Source organism: Brachyistius frenatus, unplaced genomic scaffold (assembly GCF_029030835.1).
Source record: "Brachyistius frenatus isolate BFR_SWC_R1_liver_20210118 unplaced genomic scaffold, ASM2903083v1 Contig_174, whole genome shotgun sequence".
Lineage (NCBI taxonomy): Eukaryota > Metazoa > Chordata > Actinopteri > Embiotocidae > Brachyistius > Brachyistius frenatus.
The window spans coordinates 747,501-765,305 of NW_027210773.1; the positions used below are offsets into that span (position 1 = coordinate 747,501).

General features: G+C 42.0%; 2 protein-coding genes across 5 annotated transcripts in view; both read left to right on the top strand.

The window, feature by feature from the left end:
• The window catches only part of ccm2l (CCM2 like scaffold protein), a 12,613-nt gene extending 8,536 nt beyond the window's left edge, over window positions 1-4,077 (top strand). For 2 of the 4 annotated variants that reach the window (XM_069717403.1, XM_069717405.1), the window contains exons 8-11: window positions 419-575; window positions 2,119-2,257; window positions 3,344-3,491; window positions 3,682-4,077. In XM_069717403.1, coding sequence (XP_069573504.1) covers window positions 419-575; window positions 2,119-2,257; window positions 3,344-3,491; window positions 3,682-3,817 — 580 coding nt within the window. In that variant the 3' untranslated portion in view covers window positions 3,818-4,077. The remainder of the gene's footprint in view (window positions 1-418; window positions 576-2,118; window positions 2,258-3,343; window positions 3,492-3,681) is intronic. The other 2 variants (XM_069717404.1, XM_069717406.1) reach the window with 1 other exon arrangement.
• A 3,385-nt stretch (window positions 4,078-7,462) lies between these two features.
• cables2b (Cdk5 and Abl enzyme substrate 2b) overlaps window positions 7,463-17,805 on the top strand; it is a 30,567-nt gene continuing 20,224 nt past the window's right edge. The window contains exon 1 of the mRNA XM_069717429.1: window positions 7,463-8,092. Coding sequence (XP_069573530.1) covers window positions 7,485-8,092 — 608 coding nt within the window. The 5' untranslated portion in view covers window positions 7,463-7,484. The remainder of the gene's footprint in view (window positions 8,093-17,805) is intronic.

The window sequence follows — 17,805 nt, forward strand, 5'->3', positions numbered from 1 at the left end:
ATAAATCAAACACAAATCTGTGTCTACTGCACCTTCCTATCAAGTGAAGCCCTCCGTCATCAGAACTGGAACATTAATATCAGAATCGAACTTCATCGTTGCTTCATCTCTTCCTGCATCCGAAATGTTCACATGACCAGTTTGAAGTCTGTTATTTAATATATTCACAACCTGTGATTTCATTGGGTTGATTTATTCTTTTCTTCCATTTGGATGTCAGCGTGTGTCATCTTGTCGGCATCGTAATGTTAGAGCTGATGTGGTTCGCAGTGTTGAGGATGAAAAAAGATGATTGATTATTAGATGCTTAAATATTCTGCACGGTATGCTGCTCAGCTGTCGGCTGACTGATTGATTGGCGGCTCCAGTGCGATGTCATAGCAAAGTTTGTCGCTGACTTCCTGTCTCTCTGTCCCAGTGATGGTTCCCAGGAAGCCTTTGAGCTGTACTACAGCGAGACGTACAGCGAGAGCTCGTCCCTCTCGCTGCAGGACTCCCATCGCAGCCTGGCGTCGGCCAGCGACGGCGGCGACAGTAACCCCGCCCTGCTGCTGATGCAGGAGTACATGATCACTGTGAGCATCAGCATCATCCTCAACAAATCAAACACAGTCTCTGCAAAGTGGAACAGATCGGGTAACATCCTGTCATGTGACACCAAATAAACACGTCAAATATAAATGTTTTGAAAGTGAAGATTTACAGTCTCAATCAGATTGTCTGATTTTTCTGTTCCCTCGTCGAATACACAGAACCATACGTAGGAAACGCCATCCGATCTTTAGCGTTAGGTTACTACAAGCCTTCGTGGTTACAACATGGGAAGTCGTGTTGCTGTATGCTTGTCAATTAAGGGCTCAAGTCATAAAAACACTGTTGCTAGGCAACTGCATCGTGGACGGCATCTGGAAGCCACAGAGGCTAACGATTTAGCGAGCTAACAGGTGGGTAACGTAATGCAGGAAATGAAAGGAACAGAGAAAAGATGAAGCCGTCGGGAAGATCAACATGTTTTCAGCTATGAAGACAAAATCTGCACGACTTAAATTACAATATATCATCTGAACATCCAACCAAATGTCAGCAAACACGTCACAACTCGTGAACTCGAGGCTTAAAGAAAATTTAGAGTTACCCTTAAACTTATAAACACTCAAATAAAATAACAAGACTGTCCAACTATATAATGAACCTATGAAAGAGGATAAATATGTTTTTCTTTCTTTACCTTTCTCTTTTTTTCTCTTTCTCATAATACAGTAATTTTATATTAATGGAAGATATCTAACTTTTTACCTGCATTTTTTTGTGTTATTCATTATCCTTCTTGTTTATCTAAATCCACATTATTGTTTTTTTCCATACGATATAATATTAAGTACTTATCTGCATCATTTATGTATTTAAATTTTGTTCAACAAAGTTCACATAAACACAAATGTACTGAAAATGTAGAGGTCTGACGTCGTGAATACCACAAGAGGGCGCCGTTCACACATGTAAGACCTTATTTTTAATGCAAATGCACAATAGCAGAACAGAAGCAAAATAAACAGGAATAAACTGTCATATAAACAGAAATAAACAATAAGATACAGGAGCATCTCAGTGTAGGAAAAATAGAAATACTGGAGGTTTTCTTTCCAAAAGATCCAAACATGTGAAATACAGTCAGTTTGAGGTCCAGAGACGTGTTGACGAATGAAGGAGAAAATATGGTCTGCATGTTGGTGTCCTTTTCTCAATCTGTGTGTGTGTGCGTGTGTGTGTGTGTGTGTGTGTGTGTGTGTGTGTGTGTGTGTGTGTGTGCGTGCGTGCGTGTGTGTGTGTGTGTGTGTGTGTGTGTGTGTGTGTGTGTGTGTGTGTGCGTGCGTGCGTGCGTGCGTGCGTGTGTGTGTGTGTGTGTGTGTGTGTGTGTGTGTGCGTGTGCGTGCGTGTGCGCGCGTGTGCGTGTGTGTGTGCGTGTGTGTGTGTGTGTGCGTGTGTGTGCGTGTGTGTGCGTGTGTGTGTGCGTGCGTGTGTGTGCGTGTGTGTGCGTGTGTGTGTGTGTGTGTGTGTGTGTGTGTGTGTGTGTGTGTGTGTGTGTGTGTGTGTGTGTGTGTGTGTGTGTGTGTGTAGCTGCGTAACAAACTGAGTCCGGTGGAGCTGCAGCAGTTCGCGGTGCTGCTCAGGGAATACCGTCTGGGGTCAAACATCGACCACTTCTGCTCCGAGCTGCTGCAGCTGTACGGAGACGACCGCAAGTTCCTGCTGATGGGTGAGACACGAAGCTTTGATGTTTACCACAACTTCCTGTCAGGGAGACAAGAGGTTTGATGAAGGATGTTTTCTCTCCACACACCCTGTTAATTCTCAGTGTTGGTGTATAATCATCATTATGAACAATTTAACTGTGGAGGAAGAGGAAACCAGACAAATTAGAAACTGACTGAGAAAGCTTCAGCTCATCATTCTTATAAAACTTCAAAGCTCATGAACCTTGTGAAGCTGAGGCTAACAGGAGCTAACTGGCTAAATTTGGCAGCAGTCATGGAGAATTTTTTCCCATCAATCGGTGGGAAATTATCAGTAATCTGATGGCAAACTTCCTGTTTACAGTCTTTTTGTGTTTCTTTTTATCTTGTCTGAATGTCTTACATGGAGCAAAGAAAAATCAGTAGCAGTGAAAGATGCTTCAGCTGCTTGCGTCGCCTTTGGCCTTCAATGCTGTCTGCCGATATTTGGAGTAAAAAAGACTGTTTAAAACACTCATATAGCAGCTTTGCAACAGTTAGGAAACAAAAACCAACTCAAGAAGAACAGCTGCTGAATTCGTCCCACATGGCAGTTACGACTAATGACACCAGGAAATGTCCTTTGTACATGATCTCATAACCTCAAAACTCTCTTGTGACATTTATTAAGTTACTCGCCTCCAAAACAAATAACTTCCCCCCAAAGCGTGGCTATCTCACGTTTTGCTGTGGTCAGACGGGCGTGTCTATTTCACGCTTTGTCGTGATACTGGAGTTGGATGACGGTCACATAGTTGCTGCAGGAAAATACATTTATACTGTAAAAAGCAAAGTGATCAAACACAGAAACACAACCTGGAAACTTTTATGAGTCAATATGAGCCTCATGCCGACAAGTTAAGTTCTCCATTTGATAAACACACAACGTTAAAGTGTGTTATGTAAATTCATAATCTGGCTACTGTGTCTTCAGAGTCCCTTAAATTGTACAAAGTTGTATTTGAGGTCAGAATATGTATAAGAACATTGATAGTTTGCTTGCAGTCCTTCGTATGATATGAGTCATTTTGAAGAATAAAAGTACTTCTCTTGTGTCTCGTGTCCTTCAGGCATGCGTCCGTTCATCCCGGACAAAGACGTTGGAGCCTTTGAGAGTTTCCTGGAAAGCATCGGGATCCGGGAGGGCGGGATTTTAACCGACAGCTTCGGACGTATCAAACGCAGCATGAGCAACACGTCGGCGACGGCCATGAGAGGGTATGTACCACCAGCCACACCTCAAAGTCAGCTTTTCAAACTTAGGTCTGATTTTCTGTTTTGGTTGAGTTTTTCATGTTTAATTTAATGTTTGAGAGGTTTTACTTCGTGGTCTCTCTTTCTACACATGATCCGCTTTTAGTTAGTTCAACATGAATGTTTGTAGAGGAACACTTTGTTTGTCTCCCAGCAGGTACGACAGTTGCCCTCATGCCTCGGGATCTCAGGAATTCAACCGACGCATTACTGACATCACCCACGACATCCAGGCGCTCGGCTTCCAGGACACCCACGGGGACATCGAGGAGGAAGACTACTACCTCTGATGAAGGGACAAAAGGAGAGAATTCAGCCCGTGTTTTTTACTATGACCTGCCCGAGTGCCTTTGAGCAAGAGCAGTGGCCCATCCACAGCCTGTGATCTCTCTGTTACTTTAAATGTGAACGTTTTAAAGTGAAAATCCTGATTTGTGTTCAGGAGGAAGAGCAGAAAAGGCACGTGAGTGGAACGACACGATTGAAAATGATTGTGGAGACCAAAGCTGCCGTTGATCAATTCAAATCATTAAATCACAAGTTCAACATTTTTTTTAATCTGTTTTTTCTTGTGCAACATAGCTGATGAAAGATGAAGATTAAAAAAAAACAACACTGACAACTTTATTTTTAATGTTCACATTTTTCTCTTCAGATCATTTTATGACTTTAAAAAAGATTAAAAGAGGAAACAATATTTTTCAAAGAGGTATTATATAGTCATACACTGTAATTTAATATAATGACTCGTACTGAAGCTTCAAAAGTACTCACTTAACGTTGTGAGTATGTAAATAGCATATTTATATATTCATAGCGCCAATAAAAATAAGAAATAGAAAAAAGACAAAAACTAAAATACTTGAAGGAAAAACATGCTTTGTTTGTGGATTTTAATGGAATATCCAAATGCAGTTTACTTATTTTTTTTGTTTTTAATTAAGTGTTTATCATTTGTAAATTTGCATAAAAGAAAAAGGGAACTTAATACTTTACAAAGCTGTTTAAGGATGATATTTATCTGATGGGAGTGTAATGCCTCTCTTTCACCACAAGGAGGCAAAGTGAGTATAAAAGAGTTTACATGAACAGCTAGATAGATGATAGATAGATAGATAGATAGATAGATAGATAGATAGATAGATAGATAGATAGATAGATAGATAGATAGATAGATAGATAGATAGATAGATAGATAGATAGATAGATAGATAGATAGATAGATAGATAGATAGATAGATAGATAGATAGATAGATAGATAGATAGATAGATAGATAGATAGATAGATAGATAGATAGATAGATAGATAGATAGATAGATAGATAGATAGATAGATAGATAGATAGATAGATAGATAGATAGATAGATAGATAGATAGATAGATAGATAGATAGATAGATAGATAGATAGATAGATAGATAGATAGATAGATAGATAGATAGATAGATAGATAGATAGATAGATAGATAGATAGATAGATAGATAGATAGATAATATAGATAGATAGATAGATAGATAGATAGATAGATAGATAGATAGATAGATAGATAGATAGATAGATAGATAGATAGATAGATAGATAGATAGATAGATAGATAGATAGATAGATAGATAGATAGATAGATAGATAGATAGATAGGTAGATAGATAATAGGTAGATAGATAGATAGATAGATAGATAGATAGATAGATAGATAGATAGATAGATAGATAGATAGATAGATAGATAGATAGATAGATAGATAGATAGATAGATAGATAGATAGATAGATAGATAGATATTCCAGTGCATCTCTAACTATTGCATTGACTCGTATCCAGTGGCATCATGACCTTCCCATGATGCAATGTGTCTCCACACCCTCTGGCCCTCTTCTTCTCTGCCAGCCTCACTGAACATCAGAGACAGTGAAGCCCCCCCCCCCCCCTCTTACATAATGTTTGTCAGAGTAACTTCAGCGGTGATGAAAAATTCTGTAAAACAAATCAGAGTGCAAACAAATTACAAGAAAAACATAGATAGATATTTACAGAACAAAAACAGAAAAGAGAGGCTAACTGCCATTTTGTAGCTGCTTCTTGTGCTGCTTCTAAAGGTCAGAGGTCATGATGGGAGTTCATGTGTCTTGAAACCTAAATTTGAAATGTCATAGCAACTGAAATGATGGCGGTAAATACGATGAGATAACGTTCAGTTCTATCATCTGAGATACAGATGAACTCTGACAGTGGGCCTTGTTAGTGTGTGTGTGTGTGTGTGTGTGTGTGTGTGTGTGTGTGTGTGTGTGTGTGTGTGTGTGTGTGTGTGTGTGTGTGTGTGTGTGTGTGTGTGTGTGTGTGTGTGTGTGTGTGTGTGTGTGTGTGTGTGTCAGGGCGAAGCAGACACACTGAATAAACTCGATCCTCATCATCAGATTACATCGCTCTAATCTCTGCGATCATCCATGTGGTGGCATTTATCAGCATGGCATCATTGTCACCCCCCCCCCCCCACCACCACCACCACCAGCACCACCACCAGCACCACCACCAGCACCCCCCACACACACACACACACACACACACACAAAACCCCCTCATCTGTTTGTCATATTCAGCCTTGCATCATCATGGACATGCTGATTAATCCCGGGTCAAATATGAGCTTTTCTGTACCTCAGACAGTACAACAGATTCTATCAAATCAATAACATTTATATACATATATATATGTTTTATTTCAGCTAATTTAATATTATGTTAAAAGCCTTTTAATTTTATAAAACAATTCAATATTCATGATTTCTATGTTTAGAATACACTATAATGTATATTTCTGTTTCTTGTTGTCCCGTAAAATACACGAAATTAAAATGCACTTTTAACTACAGCCACACTCAAATAATTCAGCTTGTGTGGTTCCCGCTCTTTTCTGTACAGCATCCTTGTGGTTGAGCTTCCAGACATCTGCTCTGCATAGACAGAAAAAACAAGCATTTAAATCATCATGAGACGTGACATCATGCAAAAGTAAAGATCAAACTGAATTCAAATGAGGGGGGGGGACGATAACAAACTCGGAGTCTGCAGGGATTACAGTGCTGTGTCCTACAGTTTATATTTAGAAGTCTACCAGTCATGAAACACAGTGTGGTCATCCTGCTCAACCGGCCAGGTTCACTCGGCCCCCTGCTGGGATCAGTGCAGCACAAAAACCTCTGAGGTTTCATAACAAAGTGTCAGCAGCCAATCAGAGCTGCTGGTTAAAAGCCCAGAGACTCCTAAAATGTGCAGAGGAGTCACAGACATGCAGGAAACAGTGGAGTTAATCGCATTTTATAAAGTGTGTGGGGATAACAAGAAGCATACAATTATGTCATAACATCAAGCTTGAATCATCATGTTAAATGGTGATAAGAAAGAAAGGGGGAACTATTTATTCAGTATTTATTGATTCATTTTAATGATCTAACAGGGACAAGGCACAATACATAACTATCATCGTCACCACTGCTGCAAACACAGCAGAGAAATCTGATCCAATCTGAGTGTACAATCACACCGTGACTAACTGAAGAAATCGTACTTTCCTGAACGTTTTAATTTAAGTTATAAGAAAAAAATTAATTTAGCAGAAATACATTAGAAAAATGGCAAACACCCTAACAAGTAATTAAAGTCCACAGCTTTCTACCCACAATATAAAACGGTGCTATAATGAAAGTAATGTAATTATGAATATTACTGTTATTATTGTACATTCAGCCTTATGGTCAGCGCATTGGCTGAACTGTAGCAGCATGTATTGTTTACAGCGTGACCTAACTCCGCCTCCCAACGCTCTGGTTCCTGACGTCATTACGTATTCCCGTCTGGGCCAATGAGAGCGCAGGAGGGCGTAGCGCGGTCTCGCGCCGGGTGAAAGGGGTTTGAGGTCTCGAGCTGATCCGCCAGTTGAGTCTCAGCGGGACGGAGACATGGCGGCGGCGGCGGCCTGCGGCCACCACGGCGCCGCTGGAGCGGCCGCCGTTAGCGGCAAGAAACTGCATAGTAATCGGGACTACAGCCGGAGGAACCGGGAGAACTCTCGCCGGAGACAAGCCGCTCTTTTGTTTCTCAGTAACATCTCCCTGGACGGGCGGCCGGTCCACAGCGATTCAGCCGAGAACGGAGGAAGCCGCCGCCGCAAGGACACCGACTTGGAGGGGACCGACCCTGCGGCGGCGGCGGCAGCGGCCGGTCTGTGCCCGGAGCCGGGGAACAACAGCAGCTACGGGACCTTCGCTGGTCTGTCAGCGTCCGTGAGCTGCGGGAATGTCCCTCCTTCCTCGGGTCCGCGGACAGGAGTCCTCGCCGTGCCGCCTATTCTCGTCCTGCCGTCGGACACCGGCTCCAACGACGTGCGGAGCGCCGAGGTGCTGCTCGGGCGCCGCAGAGGCTCGTTCCCTTCGCCGGGGAGCTGCAACCTGCTCTCGCCGTCGCCGTCCAACACCAGCCTGCTGCCGTCGCCGCTCGGACCGCGGAAGTCCTCCACGCTGCTGTCGGTCCAGAGCTGCAACTCGGTGTCTTCGGAGCCGCGACACAGGTGAGAAACACGGCTGCGGTGGTGCTCCGGTAGTCGCGAGGGACATTTGAGCCACTTACAGCGTTGAATTTGCGGTTTTTCTGTCGCCTTGAAACTAAACCTGGAAGTTCAGATGGACCGCTGGAGTCCGCTCTCATTCACCTACCGGCGGTTCGGGTTTGACTGGCTGGTGGTTGGTCCTCGGAGGTGCAGATGTCCCAGAGGGTTTAAAGAGCTGGTCCTCGGGGATCTTCTGCCTGGAGCTGGAAGTGAGCTCACAACAACATATTGTAAATTTAATGACAAAAAACAGTTGAATCAGGAAGTGCTGGTGTGGATTATTTAAAGTTCAGGACCAGTTTTAGTCTCTTAGTTGTTCATGTGATCTTCTCTGTTTGCTTGTTATAAAATTCCTCACTTGAGTATTTTTTTTAAAGACATTTATCACCTTTGAAAACTTTTGTGTTTTGTTCTCGTGGGTTTTTGTAGAAAACCTTCAAAATAGTTGAAAGACTTTTAATTTGTAGTTCTGGTTGAATTTTTTTTATTTTTTTTAAATAATGTCCAGGACAATATGCACCAATTATTAACTGTTTGTACTCATTGCAAAGTTGACTTTAAAACGTTTTCTTCTAGCTGTCCTCTAAATTCATTTTATTCTACTAACCAACATTAAAATAGCGTCAGTGCTCAATGAGGAAGTTGGGCTGAATATTAGGTTTCGAATCAACACAAAATATTCCTTTTTTTTAACCTTTTGTGTGTGAAATTGATGAAGTAGATCAAACATCATGATGTCACCTGGCCACAGGTTTATTCTCTGCCTTGTTAATGACTTGATATTGGCTGCATTATGCAATGTAATCGGAAAACATGTTTTTAAAAGCAGTAACCGGCTGGAGGAAGTGAAGCCAGGAACGGTTAAAAACCACTAACAGATAACATGAAGCTGTTTTCTGTGGCACAGAAACCCCCCCGACCATTTTCCGACGTTAGTTCACTGCTGTAGGACACGTTTACATTTCCACTGCTGAACGAGAGAGAAATCAGACTTGTGCACAGAAACGGATGAAATCAGGCCTGAAAAGAGAGATGCAGCAGCAGCAGGAGGAGGAGAAGATGGATTTGTTGCTGTAAAGTGTGTGAATGTGGTTTGTGAGTGACAGCGTGTGCAGATGGATGGATCGGCTTCGTCATCACGTTGGCAGCATATCAAACCCGGAGAGATGAACGCCGCTTAACCTCTTTACACCCAACAACAGGCCGGGAAGATAAAACGGATAAAAGCTCATCAGTCAGCTGCTGCACGGCTGATTTTATGTTTTATTTACCGTGACGCTGCTCAGACACTAATTCACTATAAGATATGGAGCTGACACACTTATGATCGGTAGATTACGCAATGAGGATAAGAACATGTTGAATTTACAAAGCTCAGTTTTCCTCTATGTGGTTGTTAGTATTGTCTGCATGGTTTTCCATTTTGTTTATCAAGTTAGTTGGTTTCTTTGAAGTGTCAGAAAATACTAAAAACCAGCTGACAGTTTTGTGACGTTTTGAAATGGCTTGTTTTGTCCACACGAAGCTCCAAACCTCAAAGATATTACATTCTCAGTGATTCAGAAGGGAAAGAAAAAGAAGCATATCCTCACATTTGAGAAGCTGAATTTTATGTAAAATATAGCATTTATTATGAAATGGCCCCACAATTGGAGCTTGTAAAATATTGGCTTTTCGGCTAATAATTCAGTTGCAAATGTAAAAACTCGAAGACTCCTGCTAACCTTTGTTTTTATCAGTGAATAATCAAGTGATGATTTCTTAGTTTAAAGTGTCTGAAAAAAAACATAATTTCCCAAAGCCCAAGTTTATTGTTTCTACTTTTGGGCTGCAACCAATGATTTAAAAAAAAAAAAATGTTAGATCATCAAAACATTTGATCAACTAATCAATAAACGGACTAACTGAGTTTCATATAATCGTCTTAACATGATTCCATAAAATAAGCAAACTTTTTTTTTTAAAGAGGACCACTTTGATTTGTCTTTGTTAGGATTTATTGATATTTACTGAGCATGACGTTTTACAGAAGAAAAATGAAGTCAAAACAGTTTGTGGACAAAAATATGTTCGAGCGACACTTTAATTACTGCAAACATATTTCTTTAGTTTCTTGTTACTTGTCAGAAATATGAAGATATCAGTGTGTTTGTAAGAAATTTATATGAACCAATAACACCAGTTTGAAGATTCTCAGATATTCAACATATACTATAATTAAATCCCTGATGTTGATGTGATATCATCAAGCTGTGGTTTCTGTTGTAGAGCAATGCCCCCCCCTCCCCCAACGGTGCTGCAAAGCACTTTGCTGGTTACAGTAATGACGTCTCTTGGTTATTGCAGTCATTATTTATTAATGTTGTTTTTTTTTGCACTTGAGCAGTAAGAACCCAGTTTTCCATGGAAGTCATTCAACTTTAAATCTGCTTCTTAAAGGAGGAAAAAGCTGTTCTGGAAGTTTTTACGCTCAAACAGTTTCCTGTGTTCGCTGAATTTAAATCCAGCCTTCGTCTCTTCACCTCCACACACTTCTCGGTTCGATGACGTCGGCCGTCGTCGGATACGATCGGCCGTCTCTTCTGTTCGTCCGTTGGTATGGAGGGTCGATGTGTGTGATGTCCAGCCAGATCGAACCAGCTGGCCGACGGGAGGGAGGACACTCGGCTGCTGGGGCACACTTTAAACTTTATTTGGAGAGCACTTTCTAAACTCCTGTTACAAAGTGCTTCACATAAAATAAACCATTAAAACAAAACAACAAGTGAATTCTAACATGCCTTTAACAACACAATGATCGTATGAACCAACCATAAAAACAAATTAAAACGCTACAAAAGAAATATGTTGATCACTGAAATCAGCAAAGAAGAGATTTAAAAGATGTCACCGACTCTTCGATAGATTAAGACCTGCCGAGAAAGATAAAACCACTAAATATTACACTAGAATGTCTTTTTCACACTTTTAAAGATGAGTTATTGCTTGAATATCGTCGACCTGCTTGTCGGGAATTAACTCTGAACAGTCGGATTGTCTGCATGTGAATTAAATGCAAATCATAGCAACCCGGAAAATAACCTGCGTTATCCTGCTCTTCCTCTGACCTGCATCGAGATGCATTTTGCAGCTGTGACAGGAGGATTACAACTGAATTGTGAAGCCAGTGAAGATTCTCACCTTCATATCTTTTTAACAGCCGTAAACGACCTCTAACGCGCTGCAGACACGGTGACGTGTTCCACCAAATATTAAGTGTAGTTTGTTTTCTGGGGCTTCTTCGGTCCCGGGACAATGTGCAGCTCTTCAGGGTCAGTTTCACCGTCTGAATCTGAAGGAGCTCACGTCCTTACGAGTGAGCTCACAGCTTCGGTTATCGCTTTTGACAAGAACTCAAAAAGGATCACCGAAGCCGGAGGCCGATGTGCTTTGAAAGCGGCTCTAACACTCGCACACATCTCCAACCGGCTGCTCCACCGCTAACTTCACTCTGACCGTCATCGTCTTTCTCCTCCGTCTGGATGCAGTGACAGTCGTGAGGTCGGTGACGCTCGCTTGCTTTGCACGGTGCACTTGTTTTATCAACAGTCCTCATATATTGCTTTTGTGGAAACTAGCTTGTTAGTTAGCCTTGAAATGATGCGTGGCCCACAGACTGGATATAAAACTACAGACTGGATATAAAACTACAGACTGGATATAAAACCACAGACTGGATATAAAACTACAGACTGGATATAAAACTACTGACTGGATATAAAACTACAGACTGGATATAAAACTACAGACTGGATATAAAACTACAGACTGGATATAAAACTACAGACTGGATATAAAACTACAGACTGGATATAAAACTACAGACTGGATATAAAACTACAGACTGGATATAAAACTACAGACTGGATATAAAACTACAGACTGGATATAAAACTACAGACTGGATATAAAACTACTGACTGGATATAAAACTACTGACTGGATATAAAACTACAGACTGGATATAAAACTACAGACTGGATATAAAAGAGTTCGTAGCTTCAGGTCTGTAAAATGGTTCTGATCCAGAAGTGTCTTCAGCTGCAATACCAGCGAGTGCCACTAGAGGTCGGCTCCAAAAAGCCTCCGGCTCCATAGACTCCCATTCAACTTCTCTCATCAAATCCAAAGTGAATAAAATGTGTCCATCAGTTATCTCGGTGTTGTTAGCTAAAGTCACTCCTTCTTCTTAGTTTTCTGGAGGTCCATCTGAAAATAATCCCTCATTCATTAGAAAAGAAGATTCAAGAAGACCTGTTTTTGGGGGCGTGTCTGTTTGATTGACAGGCCTGTGGTGCAGTCAGGTTACAGCTATCGGTGGGCGGGACGTAGTATCGTCAGGTTTCCAATCAGATCTGTCAGATCCACCGCTGGCTCCTCCCCCAGCTCGTCCAAATATGGTCACTTCCTGCTCCAAACCGCTCTGAACTAGCAAAGATGGTGACGGACAGAATTCAAACTTCGTGCATAAAACAGACTCACTAGAGATCTACACACCAACTGAAGTAGCAGGAAACTTCTCAAAGTTGTTCTTTGATACACATACTAGTGATTGCTTCATTTCGGTTCATCCTGGTGTTTGAAGTGTACTTTAATGACTTCGGGGCATTTCAGTGTCTTTAGATGTACGTATTGTTGAGAGGACAACAAGTAACCTCAGCTGGACCCTGCTCTTTCTAGTACGTCTAAATTCGTAGCATCTCTAAATATCTCAGCTTGCACATCTTTTGTTTTGGAAAATGGAGTTTCTTATCAAGTACGTAGAGGATTTTAATGCAGGAAAACAACAATAAAAATATCCTGAAAACCTCCTGGATCTCCTCATTTCTCTGGTGACTACAGCTGTGGTGTCACAGTATGAATACTACTGATGGATTTTCTGCTGACTGGTACGGGAAGGAACACAACAGGAATGCTGTGTTTTTAAATCCGACTGTATTTTAACTCGAGTACATCAGATACGATGTGCAGCACTTGGATAAAAAAACATGGCCACAGTTCGTGTTATTCACTGATATCCAGCGAGGCTCAGAGGAAGTCTGATGCAGCGTTAACATTTATGAGCCTAAAACGCTTTGAAGGACAGAGACAAACACACACACACACACACACACACACACACGTTTTTGCTGCATTCAGTACAAAAACCTAATGATGTAACTCCTGCTCCAACCTTCTCCTCGTCTTACCTTCCCTCTTAAACTGAATCACAGCTCCTTAAATATCTCCTCATGGTGAAGGTCTGGTCCTCAGAAAGATGGAGGAGCAGAGCTTTGGAAGTCATTGTGGTGTGTGTGTGTGTGTGTGTGTGTGTGTGTGTGTGTGTGTGTGTGTGTGTGTGTGTGTGTGTGTGTGTGTGTGTGTGTGTGTGTGTGTGTGTGTGTGTGTGTGTGTGTGTGTGTGTGTGTGTGTGTGTGTGATGCTTTGTTTCCAGCGGATGTTAAGAGTTTTCTGTCAACGTGAACTTGGCTGGCCGTCAGTTTGGTTTGCGTTTGTTTGGAGTGCAATGATGCAGCTGTTTTACACCTGAACCAGAGTGTCTGCTTGGTCCTTTGTGTTCATAGGTTCATTGACTGCGCTCCTTTTTCTAAGATTAAAATTTGTTCCCTCCTTTTGGACTTGACATTGCTTTGCCATCAAAAAATTAAGGGTAGCGGCCTGTCATGACTACAGACTGGATATAAAACTACAGACTGGATATAAAACTACAGACTGGATATAAAACACAGACCGGATATAAAAGAGTTCGTAGCTTCAGGTCTGTAAAATGGTTCCGATCCAGAAGTGTCTTCAGCTGCAATACCAGCGAGTGCCACTAGAGGTCGGCTCCAAAAAGCCTCCGGCTCCATAGACTCCCATTCAACTTCTCTCATCAAATCCAAAGTGAATAAAATGTGTCCATCAGTTATCTCGGTGTTGTTAGCTAAAGTCACTCCTTCTTCTTAGTTTTCTGGAGGTCCATCTGAAAATAATCCCTCATTCATTAGAAAAGAAGATTCAAGAAGACCTGTTTTTGGGGGCGTGTCTGTTTGATTGACAGGCCTGTGGTGCAGTCAGGTTACATCCACAATACAACCCAAAGTTTGGTTGGAGATTTGGGTGTGTCGAGCTCGTATCAAGTAAAGTAGCCTGAAGCAGCGATGAGTATCAGGCAGCAGAGGCTCCGGCCTGAGTGTCTCTCTCAATCACACTTATTATTAATATTTGATTTCATATTGAGAAACGGTTCTGACGTTTAACTCCTGCCCTCCTGTCCCAACAACCTGCTGATGATTTAGTTTGATGCATTGCAGACAGACTGCCTCCACTCCCCAAAGTCCTGAGTGATCAACTCGTGTGTAAACGGCATTAATCTCTATTTATAGGAGTCACCAAACTGGCCAGGTCACTCAGGAATTTCCCACAATGCACGTGGCTCGGTTTGTCTCCACCGTACACTGCTTTCCTGAGATACTTCACAGGATTTCTACTGTCCTTATGCACACAGAAAAACAAAATGACAAATACCTACATTTTATTATTTTAAATTTATATTAATTGCGGTATTATATGAAAGTATTTATTTAAAGAGCGTGAATGTTGTTTAAGCTGTAACTAAACTGAGGCGAATATCAGGGATTAATATCAGATCTCTGTTTGAAGTGACTCAACTCGTAAGAATCAAGGATCACAAATCGTTTGGGACACTCGGGTCAGAGACGAATGTTCTTCCCTCTCGGGGATAATGTGCCGTGTCGCTTTCTCTTTGTTTAATTTGGTGATAATGTGAACGTTAAAAAAAAGAAAAAGAAGGTTGTTTAATCTGCGACTGACGCAGCTGGCTGAAATACTACGACTCTATTGACCTACCTACGAGCCAGGTGAGGACGACCCAGTCAGGTCTGTTTGGCTGGATTTCCTCTCTGGAGTGATTCAGGTTTTCCCAGAATAACCTCACGGCTCCGCACAGACTAAAAAAAAAAGGGTTGTCCCTGTTTTAAATTGGGATTTGGTGTTTCCCCCTGATGACATCAGCCCAAGAGGACTCTCAGGGTTTACCGTATATGTAACATAAGTTTCAGGATCTACACATCAGTGTCCATCTGGGACTCAGTCAGAGCAGTTCACAGCTGACAAAAAGAAAGAGGCCTGCACGATAAGCTTCTCCGGAAAACACCCAACCAATGAGAAACTGAAGCGCCGTTCAGACCGGCACAGTTTTTACAAGGAAAGCTGTGATGTGGTTGTAATTAGGAGAACATCCTCAAAAATGTAATCCTGTCCTTATTACCCACATCTTTAATTTCCACTGACAGGGAGCTACCCCATGAGTTTTAGACTTCATCGTTTTCTTGCCCTGAAACACCAGTAAAAATTAAAACTGCAAGCAGAGCTATGCAGGCCCTTGCACCTGCTAGCAGGGGGAGCTACGACTACAACTGAATATAACCATGCAGATGTCTTTAGGGCGAGACTTTGATCGAACATGAAAAGTTTGAGGAAGATCAGGCAATGGACCTTCAAATCAGCAACTAATGGTGAAAATGGCCGCCACGGACACAACGTTCGACGAAAACACATTATTTTTTAAAACTTTTCACCCCAAAGGACTTAAAACTGCACCGACCAAATTTGAAGTCGGTCCGACAAAATCTGTAGGAGGAGTTTGTTAAAGTACAACACGTGCAAATCACCAAAATAGCCACTAAATTCAAAATGATGGACTTCCTGTCGAGTTGAGGTCGGGGTGCTTGGAGACTTTTTTGTAGATGTCGGTATGATACACATGTCCACCGAATTTCATTCATGTAGGTGAAAGCAGCATTGAAATCTCACTTCTAGGGGGCGCTAGCGAGCCATGTTATGAAACCCACGGCCAAAAACCTATAGAATACTTCAACTTTGAGCTGATTTTTTGTTTAAAGTTTGACGAGTCTTTGAGCCTGTTAAAGCTGCCAAAAACGCATTTTCCAGAACTATAATAATCATCATTTACTTGCATTATAATAACAATACCGATGTTTTTGTTTTGAGTTACTTTTTACTTTGAAAGGCACTTTTACAGTCGTTCCCTAAACCCCCAGATCAAAAAGGTCATATTCAGGACAGTTTTGGGGTTTGAGGCGTTGACCATAATCCTCTGGATCCATGTTGGACTCCAGTAAATTGCACTTGAATGCACAAACAAACTGTGTTTTGTTCTCGTTCTTTTTTTTTTTCATGTGCATCTGTTTCATGGTTTTATGGATCCCTCCCTTGTTTTCTTTCCCAGCAGAGTAAACAGTTGTCAGGTTTGATTGTTCAAACCGGACCTGCCTCGTTAATCCGTTTAGTTTCCTCTGCTGAAACCGAAACAGTCTGTCCAAGGTCGATTCACAACTTTAAAGACTGCAGCTGCTTCAAAATGTGTATTTGTTGTTGAAAATTGTATCATTTCCATGTTAACACAACCTTGAATCTCCGGCTGTCGGCTCGAGTCACACAAGATATTTGGTTTCCTGAAGTAGGAACTCTGTATCTGTGTTTTTAATCATGAACAGACAGATCTATATTGTTCTGGGAGTTTCTGTTGGAGTTCAATCTTTTTCTCACACACACACACACACACACACACACACACACACACACACACACACACACACACACACACACACACACACACACACACACATCTGACATCATGTGTGTGTGTGTGTGTGTGTGTGTGTGTGTGTGCCTGAACACGCTTGCCTCTCCAGTGAAAACAACAGCTAAGCCCCGCCCCCTCCGCCCCCTCAACACACCCTGGCTTTGTGTTCGGCCTTCACGACTCTCCTGCAGGCCGTTTGCTCGTGAAGAAAAGGAGGTTGCGTTTTCTAGTGGCGCTCGGTGGTACTGCAGCTTCAGGCTTACGTTCTTTTATATACAGTGAAAGGTTTTTGCTTCATTTGACCGAGTTCATGCGACACCACGTCTCTTCTCCCACCAGCCACTCGACATTCAGTATCTATTCAAAACATGTGACATCATGATTAGCACCAAGAAAAGAGAGATTTAACTTCCAAAGTTACAGTTGAAAAAAAGCACAAATATAATTGCCTCGGCTAGTTTGAACTCAACTTTATGTTGGTGCTCGTAGTTTTAATCTGTGGAAACGTTTTTACGTTTCTAAACACAATGTTCACATTGAAAAATGAGTCTCACTTTCCGTCGTTGACTTCCTTTGATCAGACGGTTAGAGAACCGAAAATCAGAGTCGCCGCTACAGAAACCTTGTTTTTTATTTCTGGCAGATCAGTCGGTAAACCGTGTGAGTTAATGCTAGTTGTTAGCTTTGGGATGCTAGTGAACAGCGAAGTCGGTTAACTTTCCGGCGGGTTGCTGAGGCGGCCGTGTGGAATAGTTCGGTGAGCGGGCGAGCTGTCGTGTCGACGTCCCGTCGGACCATCGCAGGATAAACAGTCGCTGACTTTTACAGCTGACACCTGGAAGGGTGGACGGAAACCTTCTGACAGGCTAACGTGGTTTTTAAACGTCTCGCTGTCGGTATGAACCAGATCTTCCCGTGAGCTTTTTCTGCATGCGTGTGGTGGCGTGTGCTCACCACGGGGCTCCTCCCACTCCTATCACACATCCAGTCTGCTCTGTTTCAACCCTGCAGGCTGATAAAGGCTCAT